This window comes from Lycium barbarum, chromosome 8, assembly GCF_019175385.1.
Source record: "Lycium barbarum isolate Lr01 chromosome 8, ASM1917538v2, whole genome shotgun sequence".
NCBI classification, from domain to species: Eukaryota; Viridiplantae; Streptophyta; class Magnoliopsida; order Solanales; family Solanaceae; genus Lycium; species Lycium barbarum.
This window is the reverse complement of record NC_083344.1, coordinates 7,032,647-7,043,850: the sequence shown is the minus strand read 5'-3', so window position 1 is coordinate 7,043,850 and position 11,204 is coordinate 7,032,647. Positions and strand designations below refer to the sequence as shown.

The window sequence follows — 11,204 nt, the reverse complement described above, 5'->3', positions numbered from 1 at the left end:
CTTAAAACTGTTTATACTTGAATTCATCTTTCTTGTTTGTGTAAAGAAAAAGAAGGGAAAAAATTGATATTTAAGGGATGATGGGGGAATGTAAAATTCTCAATGGCTTTACTTACCAAAAAAAAAATCTCAATTACTTTACAAACATTAGCTATATTCTAAATAACATTTTAAAACCGGTTATATGTGAAAGATATCCGTCCAAAAGTAAAATAAATTATAGAAGGGGTGAATTTTTCAATTATATGTCAGCATTACCTTGTGGCTACAAGCCACATTTGTCAAGATTTTCCTAGTCTATTTTGTTACTAGAGAATATGTCTACGCTTCACACGGTCAATAAAGAAAATCAAAATATGATAAAATAATTTTTTTATAAGATTTGTATATTAAAAAAAGGTATCTATACCTTGGATCAATTTTATCTCTCTACATTTCTTAATCATAATACTATGGATTGTTCTTGAATATAATTATATTGTCAAAGTTGATTGTTTTTTCTTACATCCTCCATCCTCACTTCTTTTATTTTTAAATACATGGAAGTTTAGATTTTTCAACTTCACAATGTACTCATGTTTCTTTATCAAAAAATTTATCGGCCAATATAGAAGTCTTGATTATAGTGCAATATCTTTCTTGATTCATGAAAATAGAATTAAATAATTAAGTTAGACAACATAGTTTTAATGAATATGAAGTATCAAGTATTAATTTTGGTACCTTAATTTGCCATTTGCCAAACTTGGATGACATCCTAACGTATCATACCTACAAAATGATATTAACATTGTTAAATAATTTCATTTAGGGAAAAAACGAACTATAAAATAAATATTATATTTTTTTATAAGATACTAAATTAAAAATCCATAATAACATATATTTTATATGTAGTATTATGTTTGTAATATTATGATATAACATTAATAGCAAGAATAATAAATAAATAAAAAGTTCAAAATAAGGTTTTGTTCTATATTTTTATAAAATTTTTGTATCATCCTTCTTTTTCTCTTCTTATGTATGTATATAATTTTGGATTTCCAAAATAGTAATGTATAAGATTAATGGATAAATGATAGAAAATTATATTTTTAAATACTAAATAAAAACTGAAAAAAATTCACTTTTAAATATTGAAAACAAATTGCCGCACAAAGTTTAGTTTTCTATGTAATTAATATTTTTATGCATTGATGTTATAATCTTAATTTCACGAACGCAGAATATAACCAATTCCAATAGTCAAGGCAAATTCATAAGAGAACCTATTCATTTACAAAACTTTTGCTATTTCAAAGAAATTTACACAACTCATCATCAATTGAGAGAAAGAAGTAGAAGTGATAAATTCCCATCCCACCCTATTTAGGTAATTTCTTAAAAAACTCCTTGATCAAAATATTCCTTCAGGAAAATTAGAAGACAAATAATACTTTCAGTTTCTAATATTTGTAAATTTTACCAAAAAAAAAAAAAGGAAAAGAAGATAAAATGTACAATATAGTTTCGGTTAGAATGTATGAAGATTAATTTTATTTTGGATAAATGCATTAAGATAAAAAAAAAAAATCTCACAAAACAATGACATTAGGAGGTGCCCAATCACATGTCCCCTTCCATTCAAATTGCAAATTGAAAGATTCAACTTCGTAATACATCTTTAAAAGGGGTATTCACATATATGTATGTAACTTTTAACCAAAGTTTCACAAAAAAATGATTTCATATATATATCACGAATAAAAATATTTTCTAACCATAACTTTACGAGAAAAAGAAGCGACGACATATAATAGATAAATGCCTATGAATTTTCGATCTTTGTCGTACTTTGTGAAACAGTTCCTGCAATACATTTCTCAAAATTAGAGTAAACCTCAATCATTTGCTACCAAAAGAAGAAATGTTACATTAAACATCATAACACTAAAATATGCCTAATTTAAGCTTTCAAGGAAACTTATTAAGACCAGAAAACTTTATCATGTCTTTGATCTTCAACGTACCTATATTGTTGTTTTTGTATACCTTTGAGTATTTATGGTCCGCCATAAACCATCATAAAATATAGAAATCAGAAATTTAATAAACTCATGATGAGAAAAAGAAAAAAGCAAGTTCATAATCATTAATAGATAACTTGATATTCTTAAACCAAAAAGAAATGGATTAGATGGGGGCAGAGATGATTTGTTTGAAGCTGGCCACAATCGTGAGGAGGAGGACTCCATGTTATTGCTATGACTCTTCTGTGTCCTCATTTACTCTGATTCTTAAGTAATTGCCTTCATTATTCTTAATTGACTTTATTGGCCATTACTATTAATTTTGTAGTCATGGGTGTATTAACTTTTATTAGAATCCTATGTCTATACTAAAATTTCTAATCAGAAAAATTAGGTTAAAAACCCAAAAAAAAGGAGAAAAAAATATAAATAAGAATGGGATCATAGAGAGGTGTCACATCACCTTGTCTATGTCTAGCTTTATATTACATAGATTTATTATCTAGAAAGGTGAAGGGTGGGACGATCAAGGGTGTATCAGTCTTTTTACTTTTAATAGCATTAGCATACGTGTTTTAAGTGGAAATGAAGAGTAAGACCAAGGGCAAAATTGTCACTTCTCAGTTATAAAAGTACTTTCAGCTGAGATCTCCTTTTAGCTTACGCATCTGACAAGCTTTACATAACGTAAAAGCAACAAAGGTATGGGACCCACAAGCTCTAACCCTATATATCTCGATGCATATGCGTTGTTACTAAAACACCCCTAAACTCGGCATGAATTATTACTTTAGTCCCCAAACTATTGTCCCACTTAAAAACACCCTTAATATTGGCAAACTGAATTTAAATTCACCCCATGTTGCCACATGGCACAGCAAGAAAATGCCAAGTAGACAGTGCGTGGGTTCACGTTGCTGAGGTGTCCGAACATTGGGGTGAATTTAAATTGAGTTGGCCAAGATTAAGGATGTTTTTAAGAGAGTCAATAGTTCGGGGACTAAAGTACGAAAACGTGTCAAGTTTAGGAGTGTTTTCACCACTTCAGTCAAGAAATAAATGTACGTGATGTGAATCCATGAAACTCTTTATCATAAAAAAAAAAGTTTTCTTTTCAGTTTCACATATTTATCTAAAAATAGTAGTCTAATAAATTTCATTTCATCTTTTAAGATATATAAAGTAAATATATTTTGCACTCCAAATTTTGTTATTTGAAAAAAACGAATTAATTATCTTAAACTCATAACTTCACGTTTCCTCATTAAAATTAATACTCCCTTTGGTAATATAATGTTTTTAACTTTTATATTTAGTCCAAAATAAATAATTATTTACATAATCAAGAAAGTATTAGTTATTATTTTCTTTCAAATTTTCCCTTATTCAGATAGGTAAATTTTTACATAACCAAGAACTATTTGATTTAGTGAAAAGATCTTTCACTTTCTAAGGACGAGTAATTTCTTAAGGAGTGTACCCAAACTAATGAATAAAAGACACTCTATAGTGTGAACCTAAGGGAGTAAGTGATGTAATTTATTAGATGAATAAAAGAATCAATTCTTATTCTTTAAACTGCTTAAGATGAGTGTGATTTTATATTTTTACCTTCCTTCAAGCTAAGGGAAAGTTTCTCAATGGACTTTGTATTACCTATACTTTGGAACTAAACCCCTGTACCTCAGCTTTTACATAACCAAGAACTATCCGATTTAGTGAAAAAATCTTTCACTTTCTAAGGACGAGTAATTTCTTAAGGAGTGTACCCAAACTAATAAATAAAAGACATTCTATAGTGTGAACCGAAGGGAGTAACTGATGTAATTTATTAGATGCATAAAAGAATAAATTCTTATTCTTTAAACTGCTTAAGATGAGTCTGATTTTATATTTTTAGCTTCCTTCAAGCTAAAGGAAAGTTTCTCAATGGACTTTGTATTACCTATACTTTGAAATTACACCCCTATACCTCAACTTTTATGATAAAAATTAACATATTTGAAAGGTTTGTTATGAGTAGAATTTAGTGATGTTAAAATGAGTATCAAAGTACATAAGTTTTTAATTTTTATAGAAATAGAAAAGATAATTGATTATAAAGTGTGATTTCATTTCATTCTGTTTTGTGTTTGGTTGAAATATTTTTAAAAAGAAAAGGGTTATAGAAGGAAAAAGAAATAACAAAAGGCAAAAAGGAGGAAGAAGAGGACTAGCATAAAGTCTAGTAAACACAAGTAGAGCAATTAGTACTATAATAATTCATAATCAAGATTATACACGAAGAAATAATCTTGGTTGAAGAATAATAAGCTAAATAAGAAAATAAATGCATTAAAATATAACAACTAAATTAACTCCAAAGTCCAAACGTTTATAAATTAAATATCAAGCATCAAATTTAATTTGGACAGCTAAAAGAAAAAAATATACTCGTACTGGTTTATTTTTGCATTTCAATATTAAATTTAATTGCTTTAGTATCACTCTCCTGTTATATTATTCTTCAATTTATTATTAGCATATCTTATTTCTTTTACTTTCGGCTATTGTATTATTTGTTGTTGATATTGTTCTATTATCCATTACGGTATTTTCTTTTCAAATTTGTTTTAAACTGTTTTATTTTAGACGATGGTCTTTCAGAAACTCTCTATTTTCACAAGATAGGGTAAGACTACGTACACACTCTCCTCCCTGGACCACTTGTGGAAATACATCGGGTATATTGTGTTCAATATAAAATTTAAACTTAAAATACACTTAAGGCCCGTTTGGAGATGATTTAAAATCATGATATAAAATCAATGATCTGAATCAGGATGATTTGAAGTTCAAGTTTTGTTTGGACATGCAATTTAGATTTCTCAAGTTGTATGTTTTCTCATAAATATAAAACCCACAAGTTGTGAAAACTATTAAAACTTCTCCAATTCTTATACAATCTTACCAAATGAGCAAATCATAGTTCATAACAAAATTAATACGATGCTATAAGACCTTTCTTAAAAAAACAATATAACATCTACTAATCGAACTTTAGCTTAATAAAAAGAAAAATTGAACATGAGTTGTAATATAACTACTCTTTAATACAATCATCCCACATGGTATGGACAACACACGAACATAAATAAAGGTTGGTCTAAGTAAATTTAGTTGGTAAATTTGTTATAAATATGCACCAACTTGCATTTTTTGTTTAAATATTTGACATAAATGGTCGGTAAACATATCTACCAACTTGTGAATTTTTTTGTACAAAATATAAACTTATGGTTCAAATTTTACATTAAACAAAATTTGAAATCATGATTTGGAATCCCAAATTATGCCTTTCGAAAATTTTTGGATTTGAAATCATTATATGAAGTTGAAATTAAAATTTTGTGCAAATTTCATAAATACATGTTGATTTGAAATTAAAATATGAAATCACGATTTCACATCGCATGACCAAACGTCTACTAAGTTACAAATTGAATTTAAAACATACATCATCACATAAAAAAAGAATTATTTTCACTCATATCACAAAATAAAGCGTAGAATATGTACCGCTTACCTCAAATTTCTAGCACCCATCCACTTGTCCGGACCTACATTTTCCCACCACTCAACAACATTTCAAAATTTCAAATTCTCCCCTCTTATATAAACCCCCATTTCTCTCATTTCCCCTTTCATTTCTCAACACAACAAATCCCTCAAAAAATCCATTCAACTTCCCTCTCTACTCCCATAAACGAAAAACCCAAATCGCGTAAAAATGCGTGAAATCCTTCATATTCAAGGTGGCCAATGTGGCAACCAAATCGGGGCTAAGTTTTGGGAGGTAGTATGTGCTGAACACGGTATCGATTCCACAGGTGCTTATTACGGGGAGACCGATACACATCTTGAGAGGGTAAATGTATATTATAACGAGGCGAGTTGTGGGCGTTTCGTACCTCGTGCTGTTCTTATGGATTTAGAACCTGGTACTATGGACAGTGTTAGATCTGGTCCTTATGGGCAGATTTTTAGACCCGATAATTTCGTTTTCGGGCAATCTGGTGCGGGGAATAATTGGGCGAAAGGACATTATACGGAGGGTGCTGAGTTGATTGATTCGGTTCTTGATGTTGTCAGGAAAGAAGCTGAGAATTGTGATTGCCTACAAGGTATTTGTTAAAATGTGAATTGTGTTTGCCTACAGGGTGTTTGTTAAAATGTGAATTGTGTTTGCCTACAAGGTGTTTGTTAAACTGTCTATGTGAATTGTGATTGGCTACAATGTGTTTGTTTAAATGTTTATGTGAATTTATGTGTTTGAGAAGCTTACAATTGTGTTTGCCTAGCTGGTTTAAATGTTGGTTTTTGATATTGTTCGTAAAGGAGCTTAAACATAAGCATGTAAGAAATGTGCCTACATTTTGTAATTTATTTAAAACTATAGCTATGTTTCGTAATTTTTTGAAACTATATCATATAAGAAATGTGGCTAAACTTTATAATTTTTTTGAAACTATAGCTATGGATTGTAAATATAGTCTAAATATATTTTGAGAGGGTAAATGTATATTACAATGAGGCTAGTTGTGGGCGTTTCGTACCTTGTGCTGTGCTTATGGATTTAGAACTTAGTAGTATGGACAGTGTTAGATCTGGACTGTGATTGCCTACAGGGTATTTGATGTTGTGAGGAAAGAAGCTGAGAATTGTGATTGCCTACAAGGTATTTGATGAAATGTTTGTGCGAATTTTGATTGCCTACAAGGTAGTTGATTAATGTTTCTGTGAATTATGTAGCTATGTTTTGTAATATTTTTGAAAGTATAGCTATGTATCGTAAATATAGTCTAAATTTTTTGAAACTATGTATCGTAAATACAATCTAAATATATTTTGAGAGGGTAAATGTGTATTACAACGAGGTGAGTTGTGCGTGCTGTTCTTATGGATTTAGAACCTGGTACTATGGACAGTGTTAGATCTGGACCTTACGGACAGAATTTTAGACCTGATAACTTTGTTTTTGGGCAGTCGGGTGCGGCGAATAATTGGGCGAAAGGACATTATACCGAGGGTGCTGAGTTGATTGATTCGGTGCTTGATGTTGTGAGGAAAGAAGCTGAGAATTGTGATTGCTTACAGAGTATTTGATTAAATGTTTGTGTGAATTTTGATTGCACAAGGTGTTTGTTTGTTTAAATGTTTGTGTGGATTGTAATTGCCTACAACGTGTTTGTTTAAATGTTTCTGTGAATTGTGACTGAAGGTGTTTGTTTAAATCCTTGTGAGAATTGTGATTGCCTACAAGGTGTTTGTTTAAATGCTTATGTGAATTATGTGTTTGAGAAGCTTAAAATTGTGTTTGCTACAAGGTTTAAATGTTTGTTTTTGATATTGTTCGTAAAGGAGCTTAAACATAAGCATATAAGAAATGTGGCTATGTTTTGTAATTTTTCTGAAACTATAGCTATGTTTCGTAATTTTTGAAACCATTACATATAAGAAATGTGGCTAGGCTTTGTAATTTTTTTGAAACTATAGCTGTGAATTCTAAATACAGGTATAAATATATTTTGAGAGGGTAAATGTATATTAGAAGTTTAGAATGAGGCGAGTTGTGAGCGCTTTGTACCTCTTGCGGTACTTATGGATTTAGAGCCTGGTATTATGGACAGTGTTAGATCTGGACCTTTTAGGAGAATCTTTTCTCAGATTTTTAGACCTGTTAACTTTGTTTTCGGTCATTCCGGTGCGGGGAATAGTTGGCCAAAAGGTCATTATACTGAGGGTGCTGAGTTGATTGATTCGGTTCTCAATGTTGTGAGGAAAGAAGCTGAGAATTGTGATTGCCTACAAGGTATTTGTTTAAATGTTTGTGTGTTCTTTGATTTGTTAACATGTGCTGATTGTTTTTGTCTGACTTTTTGGGTTTGAGAAGCTTAAAATTGCCTACTAGGTGATTGTATAAATGTTTATCCTGATTTGTTAACTAGTGGGATTGTTTATAAAGGTGCTGTGAATTTTGATTCCCTACGAGGTATTTTGTTTATATTTTATGTGAATTTTGATTTATTAACTCTGCTGATTGCTTTTGTTATTGTAAGTTCTATGATTTTATGTGTTTGAGAAGTTTACAATTGAGTTTGCCTACAAGAATATTTGTTTAAATGCTTATACTGATTCCTTAACCAGTGGGATTGTTTTTTATATTGTAAGTTCCATAGTTTTGTAAATTTGAGAGGCTTAAAATTGTGATAGTCTACAAGGTTCTGTCTAAATGTTCGTACATATCCTTGTTTGTTTATCTGGTGGGATTACTTTTGATATGGTAAGTTATATTGTTTTACCATTTCATAGATGCTTGTGATTTCTTTTTATATGTGACCGTATCCATGTTATCACACATTAAGTCTGGTGTGTGTGTGTGTATTTAGAGAATCAGAGTTTAAGAGAATCTTGGCTTGCTTATAATGATGAATGACATATATGTGTGGAACTATATATGCAGGGTTTCAGGTGTGTCATTCCCTGGGAGGAGGGACTGGATCTGGAATGGGGACACTTCTTATTTCGAAGATAAGAGAGGAATACCCAGATAGGATGATGCTGACATTCTCTGTCTTCCCATCTCCAAAGGTATCAGACACAGTTGTAGAGCCTTACAACGCCACATTATCTGTTCATCAGCTTGTGGAGAACGCAGATGAGTGCATGGTTCTTGATAACGAGGCTTTATATGACATTTGTTTCCGAACCCTCAAACTTACAACTCCTAGCTGTAAGTATCCTCTATTCATATGAATGACGTTCACTCGTTTACTTAGGTGTCTAGTTCAACATGCAAAACAACTTTGAGCCGTGGTGATGCAAAACTAATATTCTGATTAGCGCCAGTGGCCTCCCATATATGCAGCCTTTCCAATTTCTCTTTTCAGTTTCGTTTTCCTAAATCTTATATGAATTACTCCCTCCGTCCCATTGTAATTGTCATTTTAGCTCAAAAAATTTGTCCCAAAATAATTGTTACTTTAGGAATTCAAGACTAAAGTTGAAAATTGTTTTTGCTTAGCCGACCATAACTCATTTGGGATTATTGTGTTCGCTTAGCAGCAGTTAATATGGATATGCTTCATGCTGTGGATCACTTATTGTGCAACTTCTTAGAAACTTTTCCTTTAACTGACGGTGCTTTTGTTTTTCCAACAGTTGGTGATCTGAATCACTTAATTTCTGCAACCATGTCTGGAGTTACTTGTTGCCTCAGATTCCCTGGACAGCTTAACTCTGATCTGCGGAAACTTGCTGTCAATCTCATTCCTTTCCCCCGTCTCCACTTTTTCATGGTTGGTTTTGCTCCACTTACCTCACGTGGTTCACAACAATACCGAGCTTTATCCGTACCTGAGCTTACTCAGCAAATGTGGGATGCAAAGAACATGATGTGTGCTGCTGATCCTAGGCATGGCCGCTATTTGACAGCTTCAGCTATGTTTAGGGGGAAAATGAGCACCAAGGAAGTTGATGAACAGATGCTTAATGTGCAAAACAAAAATTCTTCATACTTTGTTGAGTGGATTCCCAACAATGTCAAGTCAACAGTCTGTGATATTCCACCAACTGGTCTAAAGATGGCATCAACTTTCATCGGAAATTCAACATCAATACAAGAGATGTTCCGTCGTGTCAGTGAGCAATTCACAGCCATGTTTAGGCGGAAGGCTTTCTTGCATTGGTACACCGGGGAAGGAATGGATGAGATGGAATTCACCGAGGCAGAGAGCAACATGAATGATCTGGTCTCTGAGTACCAGCAGTATCAAGATGCAGTAGCAGATGAGGATGAAGGGTACGAGGACGAAGAGGAAGCATATCATGACTAATGTGCTGATGCCGGGAAATCATTATCTTATATATTATAAGCAATAGTTCCTTTCAACTGTGGATGAACATTTAGTAGTGAAGAGAAAGCGACTGAAAGCGACTAACCTGTAATTTTGTTGAACTTGTCACTATCCTTTAATTGCAAATTGAATATTTTGTAGCTTTTGCTACGATATCTGCGATTGATTGATGAGAAAGCATGTTGTAGTTGATATATACTCTTTAATACTTGCGTAATGTCCAGTATATAATGACTTTGAGCTTATGATTACCGTCGTAAATCTAAACCCGTCAATTGGTTCGGGTTAACCGGTTCAAACCGGTAACCGGACCGGTAAAATCGGAACCCGAACCGGTTAACTGTTTATTATATACCGGTCCGGTTTTAATTTTTTTGGAACTGGAACCGGTTAAATCAGTAAAACTGGAACTTGACCGCTTAAATTGGTAAAATTAGTGGAATTAATTTTGTTTTTTAAATAGAGCCGTTGGGTTGCTCTGTTGGACCGTTGGCCAACGGTCCATGTGCAAAAATGGCCGTTGCCAAACGGTCCCAAACTTATATTTTGCCCCCCTAACCCCCCCAAACCTTTTTTCAACACTTTAATCCATCTCCCACTCCTATATAAATTCCTCTCCATTTTTATTTTAATTCACACCAATTCACTCTTCTCTTTCTTTCAAATCTCAATCTCTCAGTTATAGTTATTTTGCAACAATTAGCCACTTTAAATTTCTCTCAAATAAATATTATAAAGTCTTATCATAGTTTCAATTATTAATTTTGCAATAATCTAAAGTAGCTTTGGTGGATTTGCAATTCTAGCCGCCTTCACTTTGTTGGAAATTAGTCCGGCAATTTGGTACCTTCGTTCCAACTCTATCTTTATTTTTCACAATTTAATTTACACAATTTAATTTGTTGCAATTTATTTTCTTGTGTTTTATTTGAGTGTGATTTAAATTAATTCTATTTAATAATGACGAAGAGATTTAAACGTGGTGCCGGTAGTAGTGGTATTGTTAGGGGAGGGCTTAATAAAGAAACATTTGTGGAAGAAACACCTAATTTAGGTATTGATGTTGGTGGAAATAATCCACTTTTAGGTCATGAGGCAATGCAACAACATTATACCGACACTTTTAATGAAATTGATGATGATGATGAAACACAAGCCCCCGAAAATCCCATAGGAGATACATGTCCTGCACAATCACATACACAAGACAAACCGCCTAGAACTCGTAAGTCAACCGCTAAAATTTGAAAATTTATGACTAAGGATAAGGAAAGCCAAACAACTAAATGTACCCTAT

The 11,204-nt window shown here is 32.1% G+C and overlaps 1 protein-coding gene across 2 annotated transcripts; it reads left to right on the top strand.

Annotated features, from left to right (window-relative positions):
* The first annotated feature begins 5,630 nt into the window (after nucleotides 1-5,630).
* Nucleotides 5,631-10,099, top strand: LOC132605829 (tubulin beta-8 chain). Of its 2 annotated transcripts, none has more exons than XM_060319079.1 (3): nucleotides 5,631-6,175; nucleotides 8,515-8,784; nucleotides 9,213-10,099. In XM_060319079.1, exons 1-3 carry the CDS (start codon nucleotides 5,782-5,784, stop codon nucleotides 9,884-9,886), a joined length of 1,338 nt encoding a protein of 445 aa, XP_060175062.1. In that variant the 5' UTR covers nucleotides 5,631-5,781; the 3' UTR covers nucleotides 9,887-10,099. The 2 variants fall into 2 exon arrangements, with proteins under 2 accessions (XP_060175062.1, XP_060175063.1); XM_060319080.1 differs by lacking the exon at nucleotides 5,631-6,175 and adding an exon at nucleotides 7,638-7,863.
* The last annotated feature ends 1,105 nt before the right edge of the window (nucleotides 10,100-11,204 follow it).